The sequence below is a fragment of the Dipodomys merriami genome, unplaced genomic scaffold, assembly GCF_024711535.1.
Source record: "Dipodomys merriami isolate MVZ:Mamm:240054 unplaced genomic scaffold, mDipMer1.0.p SCAF_13, whole genome shotgun sequence".
NCBI lineage: Eukaryota > Metazoa > Chordata > Mammalia > Rodentia > Heteromyidae > Dipodomys > Dipodomys merriami.
Window position 1 is genome coordinate 3,145,131 of NW_027202604.1, and position 16,861 is coordinate 3,161,991.

At 40.3% G+C, this 16,861-nt stretch overlaps 1 protein-coding gene across 2 annotated transcripts in view; it reads right to left on the reverse strand.

Annotated features, from left to right (window-relative positions):
* Cacna2d3 (calcium voltage-gated channel auxiliary subunit alpha2delta 3) overlaps positions 1-16,861 on the reverse strand; it is a 940,778-nt gene that overhangs the window by 430,076 nt on the left and 493,841 nt on the right. For both annotated transcript variants that reach the window (XM_070018501.1, XM_070018499.1), the window contains exons 10-11: positions 9,422-9,511; positions 4,061-4,174 (exon numbers count right to left, since the gene is read on the reverse strand). In XM_070018501.1, the coding sequence (XP_069874602.1) occupies positions 4,061-4,174; positions 9,422-9,511 (204 nt within the window). The remainder of the gene's footprint in view (positions 1-4,060; positions 4,175-9,421; positions 9,512-16,861) is intronic.

The window sequence follows — 16,861 nt, forward strand, 5'->3', positions numbered from 1 at the left end:
GATTCTCTATGATGTATACAGGGGAGGGAGTAATGAATAATGATAAATAATGTCAGGACTTCATTTTTGAGTTAGAAGAGAGAGTTGATATCAGGCCTAGTACTTTTCCTAATTTAAACAGGTACAGGTTATAAATCACAAGGAAAGTACCTTTTGTGTTGAAGAGTTCATATTTTATTTTAAGTGTGCAAGAGCTACTGTTAAGCCACTAACCAATGGGTATTAAGCAAAAGTACATGGCTTCCCATAAATTAATAAATAGGTCCTCATTTCAGCTCTTAGGAATAAACTGCTGGCAAGGGACACATTGCAAAGGCAATCACAACTCTGCCTTCATGGACTCATGGCTAAATGAGAAGTAATGCATTCCTTTTTTCAGCTTACTCTAAAATGTTTTATAAGCAGTTGCCTTGAGCAAGACACTGGTTAGGTGCTAAATCACTTTGAAGAATGACACTCATACAGGTATTCCCCTGTACTGCCTCACTTCTTTCTTTCCCTTTCTTGGAACCTGACTGCCCCACTACATAGGAGTCCAATCTGCTGTGCTGAGTAGATATACTTCTCAGCAGAGCTGGTTCATAGTGCAGGGATGGATAACTGTTCAGAATAGGAAATCTGTGTTTATGGACTCACCAAACAACGAAGTTAAAAGACAGACCCAGAACCAGTTATAGCACTGGACACGAAGTCATGCATCCCTTACGTCAATTCCTAGGCAGTCCGGAGTCCAGGGTTTAGGCAAGGATAATGATGGCCTCTGGCTAGAAAAGAGTGAAGCCCTAGGACAAATATAAGAAGGGAGGGAAAATCCCTGATGCTGGGAACCACAAACTCTGCCTGAGAAGTAGTATGGACCTTATTCCATACTAATATACACAGGTAAAGCACATGAGTGAGAGCAATGATGGAGAGTATGAGGATCAAAACCACAGAGAACATGTGCTAGCTGTCTAAGAGGGCAGCCTTTTCCAGTCCCTTGCTGATTCTGGGAATGGTGACGTTAAAGTGGCAGGTGTGCCCATTAAGAGAAACTAAAATTTGGCCAGGTGCCAGTGGCTTACATCTATAATCAGGAGGCTGAAACCTGAGCATCAAGGTTCAGGGTCAGCTGGGACTTACAAATCCAAGAGAGTCTTATCTTCAATTAACCAGCAAAAAAGCCAAAACTGGAGGTATGCCTCAAGTGTTAAGAGTATCAGCTGTGAGAGGAAAAGCTGAGGAAAAGTGCAAGCTTCTAGTTCAAGGCCAAGTTCCCCTCCACACACATAAAAGAATTAAACTTTTATACAATATCTCTAGCTTTGTAAATGTTGGGCAAGAATTAACAGTTTCCCAAACAGAGGATAAGTCAAGAAATAAACATCTGCAGGCTAGATAGTTCTAAGGAAAAGGTCCTTGCAAAGGTTGGAGAAAAATAAAAGGAAAGGAGGACTGGCATAGTCCATGCAAGAACCAAGCCCTACTTCTTATACTGCTTCTACGGCAGTGTTTCCTGTGTGTGGCTCCCACAACAGCATCTGTTCACCTGGGGACTTGCTAGGAACATACACTTTCTGATACACACACACCACTGGGTCAGGAGCTCTGGAGTGGGCCAACCTTCGAGGGAACAAGCTCTCTAAGCAAGGCTGTTTTACAGAAATCACATTCCATGCTTAGTACTATCTTCCTCTTTCTGGAGTCCATTTTTTTATTTTTGCAATCTTGAAGATTGCCAATTTCCACATGACAGATGCAACCCTGTACTAGATAGCTAATGTTCAAAATGATGGAGAACAATGACTGCTTACACATTCCATATCAGCTCTCTTTATTTCAGTGCTCAATCATAATGGGGTTTTATGCAAATTCATTACCTGCACTATCATGAGGAAGTTCATAAAAAAGGTATATTTATCCAAATGTTGTAGAATGAGACTGAAGGGAAAGGAAGTAGTATTGGTTTTCTAATAAAAGGTTTTTAAAAGACCTCTACCACTGCTTGATAATATTTTATAAACAAGACCTGCTTCAGTTCATCTAAAATCAGTATTTTTCCTTCGTAAAGGAAAACTGAGATTTAAAGTTTATCAGAAGATTTGGAATTTTGCATCCCTTATCCTGTTTCTCTCTACAAGTAGGGGCAGAATATTTCAAAACCAATATTCCTAAGTGGCTGCTATTGACCCAGCATCATCAAATAGGAGTGATTCATGAAATACAGCACCTGAGATGTATGTGCGAACAAATTTGCTACTATTAAAAAGACCTCCACTTCCTTTTGCTTTATTGTTTTTAATCAAGTGGACCTAAGAACACTGTGCATTAAGTTGTTTTTATTGCTATTTGTTGGTCATGGTGTTTGAACTCAGGGTCTAGGAGCTATCTATCCCTGAGCTTTTTCACTCAAGGCTAGCATTTTACTACTTTGAGCCACGGCACCACTTCCAGTTTTCTGGTGGTTAACTGAAGATAAGAGTCTCACAGACCTACCTGCCCAGGCTGGCTTCGAACTGTGATCCTCAGATCTAAGCGTCCTGAGTAGTTAGGATTACAAGTGTGAGCCACTGGCACCCTGCTTGTGTTCAGGTTTTGAACCGCCCCTCCATGCTGGATATTCTGCTATATACCGTAGAGGTGCAAGTGGGGCCAGTACTTCTCCTTTCAATTAACTATGGCTTCTACTTGTCCCTGGAAATGATCAATTTACCACTGGCATCTAAAATCATAATATCCAATAGTGAACTTCCACTTTTTTCAATGGTTGGTTTCTAAACTCAGTGCTTATAGTGGACTGGATTTACTCATAAATGTCATCTGGGCAAGTCACATGCCACAACCTCACATCTTCTCACTAAACCCACCAGAGCCACTTTTCTTCTACCTCCCTACCTGATAGTTGTTTCCAAGGTTAAGCTTTAGGGGAACAGTCTCCCATCTATTTGGGAACCACGCTGTACAAGATGCATATAACGTTAATCGTCGGCCTCCTTAGAGGGGTGAGAGCCCGTGTCACCACACTGTGTAATTTGAGAATGATGAAGGGAACATGAAACGATATCTTTCTCCCATCTAATTTTCCCGCATGGTACCTGCTCTTTGGATATGGTGAGGGCACACATCACATTTATCTTGTTTCTTTATAAGAAATTTGTACTGTTTGTTCAACGCCCAGGGATTAAATATACAAACTAGACAAAGGAAGAGGGACTAGGTTTGGGCTGTCTCATATCTAGTGGAACAGTCAGGGAACACCTTTGGCAATGGAATAGCACAGTGCTCATTGACGTCCAATCTTACCTCTTTTCCCTGCTAAAATTCCACCATTTGGAAGAGACAGTGACCACAATTGCCAATACACTGGCTTGTGCTCATGTGTTGATCCTTTTGCAAATATACATTATAGGGCCACATCCCCAGAGATTTAGATGCTATAGGTATATTATACAGTCCAAGATCCACAATATTAATCTTCCTAGTGACTTCAGACTGGCTTACATCTTGAAGAATCTTTGAATTAGAGCATTTGTAAATGTTGACATGTCACAAATAACTTAATGTATGGGTTCATAAGATAAAAGTCCATATTGTCCATCTGGAAACCAAAGGAGTGTAACAGAGAGCAGACAAGTTTTGACAAATATGGGAAACAGAATGTTCTAGGTGGTCCAATGAAAAACTACAGAAAAAAAATGGCTCATGAAAAAGAAGTCTGTTAAGGACACTGCAGTTGACTTCATCATTCCTCAGACCGAGGGTCCACAGAGCAGCTCTGGCTCCAAGGCAAACAAAAATAAAGAGAATGATGCTCAATATGGATGAAGTATACTGACAATGGATCTTTTCACAGAATACATTAAACATGTTTTTATGGTTTCTTTCTCTCCAAAATAGTTTCATTTTGAAAACAACAAAAGCCAAAGTATTTGATTTTGGTTAACCAAAAACCACAAGGCAGAAAAACCATAGGTCATTATAAGATTAAGTCTACACAGGACACTTGTCTGAGGAGATCTGAAGGTTATGATAAAGGTTGTCCAATGACTCCACTGCGTGGATGGTGCTGGCATCAACTCACCTTTCGATCAGGCCAGTTGTATTTTGCAAAGATGGTATCATAGGTGTCCACTGCTCCATCAGTTATCAGCATAATGGCCTGGCTGCAAATGCTTCCTTGTCCTGTGTGGTTGAACTATGCAAAGAAATAGGTTCAAAATAAAAATAAATATCAGAGTTCTATGTATCTGCAAGACCTCAGGAATGTATGATCTGGGCTTTGAAAGTTTCTAGACTCAAGAGCTCTTTGGGCATCACTAAGCAGAATCTACCAGACAAGCCTTGCTGAGTCGGCTGCCATATATGTTCTGACAAATGGGAGCTAAAGGTCTAAGTTCTCCCATCAGAGTAGAAGTTTTATTTCTCAAAATAAATCTTAAGGAGTTGGCACAAGGATCTTTGAGGAACATTATATAAGGCAGCAATATCGCTTTTAAAATCTGAATGAGGCTAATCTGAATGGATGTTTTAAACAAATAATGAAGCAAACAACAACAAAAAGAAAATTCACATTAAAGCACTAAGCACTCTTTTTTTAAGAGTTCACTTAAAATATATGCAATTAACAGATTCTAACATGTATTCAGTTTATTTGCTAGCATGCTAAATTTCCAAGACTGTATATGCTGCTATGAAAAATCCCTAAACCTTAATTTCCAGCTATATAATTGTTTTCAAAGTTCCCAGCATTTACAAGTACTATCTACAGTGAGCAAATATAGCTACCAGATCATGGTGCATTTACCCTTGGGTCCAAAGTGAATTTCCCTTAATGAATGCTATTAATGATGCAACTCAAAGTAACACCAAGTCCTTTAGACATGAGAAACACAGAGCCCTTTAGTTTTCAATGGAAAACAAAACAAAACTCCATTACAAGTACCCAGGTAATGCTGGGGCTAAAACATACAGAAATCTGTTCCCTTTATCAACATTGTATTCTCTTTGGGAAGGCACACAAAAACAAGGTAAATATGTAAAGTATATTGTAAGTGTAATGCTTATGATGCTAAGGGGGAAATAAAGAGAAAGCGAAGATGGGAAAGAGGGAAAAAAATCAATTTTAGAGAAACTAGTCAGGAAGAACCTCACTGAGAAGATGATACTAGAATATCTGAAAGGAGAGGGCATTTCAGCACCAAGTAGGACTGTGCTTTAGTGTGTTCAATCAACTGATCACCAATCTTCAACTGTAATATTACAGTTTTTATATAGGATCCTGATCAAGCTTCCTCTATCCCCTCCATACTGAGAGATGTACCTCCAATCAGATTTCAGTCTCAATAAATATCCCACTCTTTGTCTTTCCCACTCTGAGATTCTGCTAAGGTGTCTAATGCTGTTCCTTTACAGTAGTAACCAAAGTAGCCTTAGTGCTTGGTCATTTCAACAGGTTGTTTGAGGAGGCTGCATGCCCAACAGCTTTTACTATACTCAAAAAAAATTACAGCAAGCTCCAAAACAAGAACAATATATGCTTCAGCTCACGGAGACTTCAGAGGAAGAAAAACCAGGATGTCCTTGGATGAGTTGTTCATGCAACTCATTTTAAAACATCATAGAAAAAACTTTCCCAAACAAAAAGAGAGAAATGAAGAGATTTGAATAACATAGACTACACGGAGCTGCCAGGAGCTATTTATTTGAAAAGATTACTTTCCTTTCTGGCTGGGCCTCTAGTACTCTTTGCTGCAATCTGTATTTGGAGGATTTTGAAGAATGCAATTAAACTCAAATGCTTTGATGAGTAATATCTCTTCTCTTCATATTTGTCTAGAACTTTTTTTATTGAATAGCGAGAGTGATGAAAGTGTTTTCCATAATAATAACAATGACAAGGGCCTGATGATGAACTACAATTAGCTCAGTGATTCATCAGTTAGCAGTGAAATTTTCAATGCATCCTGACATTTAGAGCATTTGGTTGTGATTAACAGTCTTTGAAATGTCACCGAATTTTATTTAATTGGCTAAGAAAAATTTTTAAAAGGTAATCACTGCAAAGATCACATTCATCGCCAAAAAAGATAATTGCAGTTGTCACATGACAAGGTAGATGCTAACTACTGTAGCAAACTGGCTCTGTGTTCTTACAGCATCTAATGAACGCAGTGAAGATCAATAGCTGGAAGGGGCTTAGAAGTCTATGTGAATGCTCTTTTCAAAGCCATTGGTCTCAACAACTGCAGTCTTTAGGCCATCTGAGAAAATACCAAAACTAAAATGTAAGTAATTGTAAGGCAGAATAAACTCTAATTATCATAACCTATGAGCCATTCTAAACTCATTCTAAGCTGTTTACAACCACAGTCTCAGTTCTCTCTCTTTCCGTGTGTATGTGTGTGTCTGTGTGTATAAAATGAATACGTGTGGTGTGTATGTGTATAGTGTGTGGTATGTGTATGTGTGGTGAAGGATGTATCCATGGTGTGGGTATATGTGCCATGTGTAGTGTGCATGTATGATGTGTGTATAGTACAGATATATATATATATATATATATATGTATATATATTGAGTGGGGGGTATGTGTAATATATGTGTGGAATACATGTGGTGTGTGGTAGAGGTATGTATCTATTGGGTGTGAGAGATATGTGTGATGTGTGTGTGTGTGTGTGTGTGTGGTATACATGTGGTACATTGCAGAGGGATGTATCTATGGAGTGTGTGTTTATAAGTGTAATGTATGTGTGATGTGTGTGTGTGATGGGAGGTGTTTCTGTAGCATCTGTGTGTGTGCCTGAACACACATTTGGAAAACAGCCTATTTTGTTTCCCATTGGCTTGCCGTAGCAGACATAAAACACAGGAAGAGAGTTATGTCACTTAAAAGTCACACTGATGAAGTGGAAACTTCATTTTCATGGGGGGATTAACCATATCAATGCCTGTCCAAAAAAAAACTCCTAGATACTTAAAAGCCCAATGGCAAGAGATAGGATGGAAATATTTCTCTCTAGAATAAATATGCACTTGGAAGAATAAGGTATGGACAGTCAACTTATCTCAAGCAGGGACACTTAGTAACCTTTATTAGTGCTTTGGTGTCCTGTCTTAGATTGAAGTTTGGTTCTTCTGAGTTACTGACTGGCCCCATGACACAGTTTTTACACGTGAAAGCAGGCAGGAGTGAGTGTCCACATTCACAAATACTTCCCTCACAGGATTCAACATCCACAACAACAAAAATCCATCCATGTTTGTGGTTTCCCTGATGGTCACTGTGGTAATATGAACCTAATAGTTGAAGGATCCAGGGATAGTTATGTTCTGTGAGCTGTGACTCCTACTGGACATTAATATTGAGTTTATAACACGACATAACACATGGCTGGGCCAGCAAAGAATAAACATTTTTGAGAGGTTCTGTTCCTTATGGGATTCCTCAAGACCTTTAATAGGAGCTAGTGGTGTTGTAAAAGCCCCACTTTCCTATGGCCCCTATGTTAGGGATCATGGCCGACCAACAACCATTGGAGCTTAGCATGACAAGGAAGAACAGAGGACAAATGAGGGAAGCTGATGTTTCTGAGTACCTGGGCAAGGAGTAAGGCCAAAGACTCAGCGTGGAGCTGTGTCTAGAGCCCATGAGAGCTGAAACTTCCCAGTGTTTCTGTGGTAAGGTGAGCACCCAATACTGCTGAAGCCACCACTTCATCACACTGAAGTCTCTTTGTCATAAGGAAGATCTCCTAGGACAGCATCACAGCATGGGATGGGCACCGTAGAACAGAGCCCCACCCAAGAAATGGTCCATGCGTGGAAGAACATTCTGCCGTCCCTTTCTTAAAACTCTTAAGAGCCTGAGAATAAGAGACCCTGTGTTTTCATTTTACACTAACTTTCATGATTTGTAAGGCCAGTCTATGTCTATCTCCATGTTACAGATGTGGAAAATTAGGTGGCGATCCAGAATAATTTCCTCAAACAACAAGCTCTAGACCCAACCAACCACATAAACCTCTAATTTTCTCTCCTCCACACGCAGGCCAGAGGATAGGGCAATGGAAGTTTACTGTGGAAATTTATTTCCCATAAAGGATTCAAGGACTTTCTAACTTAGAGTTATTTCTTCCTACTATGGCTACGTGTGTGTGTGTGTGTGTGTGTGTGTGTGTGTGTGTGTGTGTGTGTGTGTGTGTGTGTGTGTGTGTGTGTGTGTGTGTGTGTGTGTGTGTGTGTGTGTGTGTGTGTGTGTGTGTGTGTGTGTGTGTGTGTGTGTGTGTGTGTGTGTGTGTAAGATTTTTTGGGTTTTTTTGGTGTTTGTTTTTGTGTGGGACCCGGGGCCTGAATTTAGGGTCTTGGTGCTGCCCCTTAGCTTTTTTTTTTTCTTTTGTAGCTGAAGGCTAGAATTCTACCATTTGAGCCACAGCTGCACTTCTGGCTTTTTTGGTAGTTTATATTATAGATAAGAGTCTCATAATTTTTTCCTGCCTGGGATGGCTTTGAACCACAATCCTTAGATTTTAGCTTTCTGAGTAGTTAAGATTATAGTCATGAGCCACTAGTGCCCAGCATGCCACCAGATTGTTTAAATAAAAAGAAACTAAAATTTCAAAATGTCACAGTCTTTTCAGTATTACTACTTCAAAGAGGTCTGCTGAGATTCAGTGTTCCATGCCCTGAGAAAGAGATATACTAAGGGTTCAAACCAGAATTTAAGGGAACAGAATAGGCCTCTGCCTGGACCAACTATATTTCTACACTATTACTTTACTGTTAGCAGAGATGTGCTGTCCAAATCATGAACTCTTAGATAAATGTCAATCACCTGTAGCCAACAGCCTTACATTTATATGGAGGAAGCTGACTCAACACCTTACTTTCCTTATTTTTCATTTTTCCTCTGCAGTCATGACACAAGCTCATGACTGAAATTGAATGGCCTTCTTTGTATTAATACATATCACTGATAAAAGGGACTCTAGAAATTAGAGCCAACCCTTGAGAGGCCAGTGTATGAGTATGAAAAAGTGTGTGTCTGGGCTGGGGATGTAGCTCAATGGTAGAGCATTTGCCTCACATCTATAAGACCCTCAATTCAAGTCCAGGCATTGAAAAAAGGAAAATTAAAAGGTGAAAGAACTAGAAAAATCTAAGGCTAAGTGTCAGACTAATTACTTACAGTCTCCAAACTGTGGGTTGCTGTGGGTGATTTACCCACCTTACCCTGTTACATCAGCAAAAATGACAATAGCTGCCCCACAGAGCTGCCTGGAAAACTCCCTGGTTCTCCTATTTCTCTCTTGACACTCAAGATGGACCGTCTGTGTTGCTTGCTCTCAGAAAACCCCAGGACTGACAATAACACTGACAGAAAATTCCGTAAGTCCCATCTATTCTCTTAATAACAAGAAAGGCAAAGCAAAGAGGAGCTTACATCACTGAGAATGTTGAAGGCCTCATTCAGAGATATATCCAGCATTCCAATTCCTTTAGCAAAAAGTTTGTCCAGATGCTCCCTGAAGTGCTGAAACGACAAGGCAGAAAATCCATTAGTGTCTTTTCTGTGTATGAAATAACAGCCTTGAAGTGGACTGGCACGTGATTCTGAAAGATCAATGACAGCCCCAAATGATCTTTCCTTCTATATAAAAAGGAAATGTATGTCCTTAGATAATACATATATAAGAATATATAAGAATTATATATTCCTTCAATATAAAATTTACCTTTAATATTTATTTTTTAGCTTTGATTATAGCTTAGAAAAAAAATTAATCTGGTAAAAACACTTAATTCATCTATTTTTCCTTCTTTCCTTTCCAAGTTCTACTATACCTGAAACTCTTCCCCTCTCCCCCCTCCCCATGCTAAGACACTGAAATGCTCCCCCTCCATGCAAAACCCCCAACCCAGCCCCTGTCACACTATCTCCCCTTGATCCCGGGGAGTCAATGTAGCCATCACACCCTGCATGCACCAGAAGTCCCTTCCAGGCCACTTGCCTCTGAGACTAGCTTAAAATGCTTTTTTGTGTGACCCCATGCTGCTACCCATACCCAGATCCACAATGCACTTAGCAGTCCAAGTGCCACTGTCTAATTAAAACTCTGCCTCCGCTTGAAACTATGAAGTTCTTAAGATAAAGATGAAGTTTTCTGCCACCCACGTCTACCAGATAGCTATATACAGAGGACATGTTCAGTAGATATCTCTGAAGAGCAAGGACAAAAAGCAGATATCAACATCAAAATGAAGACAATAAACAAAGACAGACTAAAAATCTAAAAGAGCTTTAAGGAACAGATAGAAAGGGAATGAGCCTTTATAGGAACAGGCTCAAAGTCCTTCTAGCTCCCTTCTACAGAAGCCCAGCCTCGAAGGCAGTAATGTGACATCGCATATGGAGCATAGCACACGATGAGCTGTCTGTCCATCATGCAGCTTTCCAGGAGGCTGGTCTTTAATTCACTCCAGGTCCACATCACTGTAATCAGGCTCTGTTCTCCAAGCCTGTTCTCTTCATCTGATATCATTTCCATCAACTGCAATTAATTGTGCTTAGTCACAAAAGTTTACACAATACTGTTAAACAACATAACAGCCCCATTTAATTTTTCTTTTAATCCATGTGTAGCTGTGTGTCATGTGCTGATCTAAGCAATGCCCAATTATTGTTGGACACTTTCAGTCAAGTGGAACAATATGTCATGGAGTTCCCCATAATTTTCTTTTATAACAAGGCCAGTTAATGTGTTTTCTTCCTGCCGCAAATCTGGTCCAAATATTAGGTGGAAAAATAGTTCCTTAAACTGAGGGCTTCTTATTTATGGAAAATTATGTCTCTTTTTTTTTCTTTTCTCCCTTATGTCTAAGTTCCTTCCCTTCTACCCTTAACTCAAGCCAAATCAACTCCCTTACCTTTCAGGCTGTATTTAACTCTCTGATTAACTCTTAACACAATGCTAGGTCTTCCAGGCAACTATTTTCCATGATATGCCTTCCATTAAGAAGTTTTTCTGTCCAGTAGGATAGCCATGAGCCACCTATAGCTATTCATATTTAATCTTAATTAAACATTACAGATTTTGTTTCTCAGTAGCACTAGCTACATTTCAAGGGTTCATTAGCAGCATGTAGCTAGTAGTTACTCTATTGGGTAATGCAGATGATAGAACATTGCTCAAAGTTCTGAGAGTGCTGACTTAAAAATTCAAGTCTCAAGCTAGTTACTCCAGCTCACATGCTGGTTGACTAATGATGAATCAGAGGAAAGGCTAGGGCCCGACCCCAGTGGACATATGAAATTTTTCCCTATCCAACACATATCCTTCATCTTCTGGTTTTCCTTCTCTACTACTTACTCATGCTTTATATGGTTTGGATTGGATTACTATCTCTCTGTCCCTTCCAGATTAAGACATGGGTCCATTTATCAGGCCTGCCTGATCTGTGAATTCTGTCTGTCTCCCTGGCTGCAATCATATAGGGCATTGGCCCAATCCCTCAACTTCTCTGGGGATATGAGAGAGGACTCCCCTTCCAGGAGGACTGCTGATAGCTCAGGAGTTATCCTGGGTACCAGGTGACACTGGGCAAGAAGAGCTCACACAGCCAAGAAGAGCTGAGGGGCCATCATTAGGTTATGTTCTCTCTATCTAAGCATGTCTACTCTTTTTAAGTAAGTGAATCAATATATTTGTTGTTTAACCAGTTTTAGTGATCTAGACCTCTAAACTGAAAGGACTGCTATGATTACTACCATCAGCACCAAAATCCTGACTGCTCAGGATGATGTTTCTAGAAAGACACCCTGTGTTTCTTCCTCATCAGCTCTGTGTACATACTTCTTTTTTTTCCATCACCACCATTGTACTGTACTGTTCCCCATGGCTTTAGTCAGACAGTGTAAGATACTTTTTGCACAGCAGGCTCTTGGTGCTTATGGGCTTAGAATCCATTGTTTTGGTGCATGGAAACTGATGATTTGTGATTGTGCTGATCAACCTGAAGGCTAGTGTCTGGAAGAAAAATGAAGGTGCCTGGCAGACTTCCATGTATCTCCCTCCTCACTTTAGATTTCTCTTTTTCTGCTCCCTATTATAACCACTTTAAAATTCAGAAATTTCTATATTTCATTTCACCCTATTATTATTGTATATATAAACAAATGACATATAGAATCTATTGCTTCTGAAAGACAGAAAAAAATGAGCTAGGCCTCAGGAACCTGAGTTCTAATCATTAAGCAGGTGACTCCCTGAGGCAAATGGCTTGAGTTTCCTGGTTTCATATTTGCCCTGTGATGGGCACACAAACTGCCTGGGTGTTGGTGGAACAAGATGCCTCAGAGAAGTGGGCAGGATTTGTTCTAATTCCAATTTTGCCTTTTCCTTAAACTTAGGTAAGACATTTTCATTCTTGGAGCTCTATTTCCCTCTGGGCAAGCAAAAGAAGATAGTTGAGAGTAAGGAAAATACAGGGGCATCTTCATTTCACAGTCACTGAAAGACTGTCTTCTGTCACTCATAGAAGGAAAGGAAAGCCACATTAAAATGCACCAAGTTCTCATCACTGAGAAAGTGAGGTTATAAACCTGTGCACTCCTGCAGTACCAACTGAGAGCCCCACTGAATGCCTGCACTGAGGATGGACTGAGGCAAAGATGACTGCCAACATAAGATTACCAATTATACCTGTGAGAGTGCTACTAACACATTCCTATGCTAATTGGCTCTCCTCTCAACCGATACCACTGAGCACCTTATCTACCTACATTGCTGTATCAAGTCCATTAAAAGCAAATTCAAGGCCTCCACACAAAGAAAATGAAAAGAAAGGCAAATGGGAGGGAAGGAGAGATTATTGTCAGCATTTGAAATATGTAGAATAAACAAGTCAGGCATCAGTGGTTCAATGTGGGAAGCTGAGAATGGGAGGACTGCAATTCAAGGCCAACTCAGGCAGGAAGGCTCATCAGACCCCTTCTCAACCCATTTCCGGGCTCAGAGGCACACATGTAAGCCACATGGGAGGGTGAAATTGGGAGGCCAGCCCAGGCAGAAACGTGTGATTCTACTTCAGTGGAGAGAAGCTGTCATTCTAGCAACTATAGGAACCCTGAAATAGGTGAATCACGGTCTAGACATGCCTCTCGAATGGAAATGAGACCCTATCTTAAAATTCATCAGTGAAAAGGGGGCTAGAATTATGACTCAGTGGTAGAACATCTGCCTCAGAAGTTTACAGCTCTGAGTTCAAACCTTGTATGGAAAAAAATCTTCCCATAAAAACTTTGTAGTATATATAGAAAGTTTTATACTTCAAACATCTGTTCTAGATCCTTAGTTTTCAACCTTATCACCTAATATACTTTGGGAAATAACTAACTTTTCCCTTCAAGAACTAGATTGTCTTAAAAGGGATAGAAATGTGACTAATTCCACTAACTCCCAAACCCAATTGTCCTCAGGAGCTCAGGAGTTCAGCTACAGAAAAACACAAGACTTAACATCACCAGATCACTGAGACACAAGCTGCTCAACAACTGTGAACCAGAAGATCCATAGTTTTCCTTCTTTTTCTAAGTTAAAATAAACAATTCATTAGGAACAGTGACTGTTCCATTTTATTATTAAACATCAATAAAGGAAAAGGGAAGGTTTTTTTAATCTGTGCTTCAGGCAACTCATTCAGCATATGCTACTGCCCAGGAAAAGGCCTTGCTTCCAAAGCAATTAGTGCAGCTTAACACCTGGGGAGATGGACCCATCTGCACCACAGCTTCCTGTGCCCTGATGCCAGCAGATGCCTCCAAGCTCGCTTATCTCTGTCGAACAGTCACTGCATCCCAGCCAGTAGAGGATCCTTCTGCAGTGGCCTCTTTCCGCACCGGCCTTTGATTTGGTTGGAACATACTGATAACTGTCTGTGACAATAGCTCTCCTGTGTCTCTCTGTCCATGTAATTATAATTCTTTACATCCTCCAAAGAATAATGGGGTGTTCAAATGATAAGTAGATAGCAGAAGACAAAACAATTTCTTATTCCCAGAGAACCCTGAGGGACCTGAGGTAGATAGTATTTTCACAGGTGGGTCAGGAGCTACCTAGTTATCTGTGACAGCCATCAGCTCACTTGAATTCTAGAAACCTGAACCTCATACACATCCTCTGTGGCCAACCCTGACAGAGGGACAATGTCCTGCCAGGCACTATATTCTTCCTATACATTACCTCACTTGATCCTCCTATCACCCTCACAAGAAAGGCCTGATTATCCTTCTACTTTACTTTAGGCAATAGAAGCACAATTTAATGAAATAATTTGCCCAAGATCATATAGTATAGAAAGTAGAAGGCAGACTGGGTTACAGTATATCGTGACCCACGTCTGGACCCCTGTGTAATAGGAACCCTCTTACACACACAGGGTACAGCTTTCTATACCCTTTATCAAGCACAGCACGCAGCAGACTACTTCCTCTAGGCTCATGAGTAAAATGATAATCCCATCAAAAATGGTTCTCTTGTGTATGGTTCCTATGTTGTGACCCAGAACATTAGGCTCAGAAAGCCCTTGTGGATGGTTCAATGCTTAATTAAATGCTTTAGGATTTTAATAATTGGTAAGGTGTGATTTGTTAAGTGTGGTCCAATAGAATGATAGAGCATGTTTGAACAATGGAAACACATGTACCATGGGTTCTTGTCCTCACTGCCTCATTCACACACAGAATGCACAACGTCCCAGAAGTATAGACTTTTTGTAGTGACCAAGGCATGTATTCCTCAAAGGTGCTTGACTTTAGTAGATTACCTTCAAATGGCTCCAGGAACACATCTTTTTTAAAAAAAAACAAAAACAACTAAAATTCAGGCACTCCAAGTAAAAGGATTTCCAGTTTTCATTCCCTTTTCCTAACGGACATGGCTTCCATCAGTCAAGTTAGACTGAATAGATGAACACGTATCTGTCTCATCCTGATGGCAAACTCATCTGTGAGCTCTGTGGTCCAAACTCAACCTCCCAAGCCCATCTGTCAGAGATCCAAGTAATCCCCACACATGTCTCATTATATAGACGCCATGTTACTAGATTGTCCTTGCCCTGATGCATTCATTGCTGACAGCACAAACCTCTGTATACAACAACTCTTATTCTGGATGGCTTTCCCATGCTCCCTTTTGGTTTGAGAAATAGCCTGAATGAATTTTATAGCCTTTTCTGGGAAAATGCCAATGAGATGTAGGAAGGACAATCAGAACATTCTACAATAGCAAAGGCACACATCCTCTAACAGGACTGCCTCTGAGACAGGCATCCAGTAAATCATATTGCTATTTGACTCTGGTGGGTGTAACATGGTGTATTTCAAAGACAAATAAATACAGAAGGGCTCAAAAAGCTGGTATGAAAGAGGAAGCTCAGATGTTTGCAATTTGGGGAAGAAGTTCAGATACTGATAGAACTGTGCCTGAACCATTCACATTTCTCTTTCCACTATGTATAAGGTATGCAAGTGTCTGAAGGTTGCAGCAGTTGGTGCCAGTGCCAAATTAGAGACAAGCTAGATCTCCTGGATGAGAACAATGCGTGCTATTTCATGTCAGGTATATCAGATTAGCAAAAACTTCATTTCCAAGGCAAAACCACTAATTATTCCATGTAAGATGGTGGTGGTGAGCTCAGAATTGTAAATTCTGTTCAACTAGGAAGTATCCAACGTGGAACCTTCAAATAAAGCAATCACTGCCTCCAAGCAACTGCTGAGATGGCCGCTGATTACCACACCAGGAGCAAGATGGGGTCCAAGAGGAATCCCAAGAGAAAGGAGAGCCACAGCTGAGAGCAGCACCTGTTTTGTGTCGTGGTAGAGTGAGGTGGCGGGTCTATAAAGAACAAGCCCCAGGCTTCACATCTTTCTGACATCTCTGAAGGCCCAAATTCAGTCTTCATAAACTTTATGAGGATCTTGATTTGCTTCAAATGTCTTTGTTAGAGGAAGAATGTTTTCATCAGCTGTGGTGTGCAAGCGCAGACAGAAGCCAGTTTGAGTTGATTCCAAACATGGTGCCAAGTTTTGTGAATGCCTCAACTCTGAAGAAATGTTTGTTTACAGTTGGTGTCCAGGGGAGAATGTAAAGCAGACATGGTGCTTTGGATGCCAGTGGGCTTACCTCACAGTCATGTGGATAGTGGTCCCCACCCAAACAGGGAGCTGTGACCCCACACGGAAAGCTGGCGGACAGTGAGACACAGAGATAGAGTCATGCATGCCAGTTCCATGGTGGCAGAATTGATTCATGGGGCAGCTTGGCATGTGATCCCAAGAGACAATTCAATTAAAACGTTTTCAATATGATCATGTAGAAGATCTGTGTAGTTTTATAAAACATATTCAATTAAAACATGTTTGTTATGAAATTCACTACACTTTGCCAAACTTAATTATATATGAGTATTAAGCTTAATTGTCTCCATTTCTTCCATCTTCATTGAAGTCTGTGAATAAACAAATGCCCTGTAGGGCACTGTACTTCTTAGGGATATATCAGCATTTATTTGACTAGTCCCTGAATGATGGATACTTATGTTTTCTGGAACAAAACACCTTAGTACCACATTGGAGTGCATTATTGTTATAACACCTTAAATTATTGGGTCAATAATTTCTTGTGTGTACCCTCAAGAGTTACTATGGATTTAATGAAGTAATTCAGACCAAGTGCTTACTACAGAATCAGCACTTAATAAGTGTTCGGTAAACACAAAGTCTTGTTAGACATCCATGGCTTGAAATGCCTTTTGGCACTGTGTTTTGAGCTCTTTTTAGGACCCAAATTTAAATTCTAAAAATGAATAACAAAATCTCCAA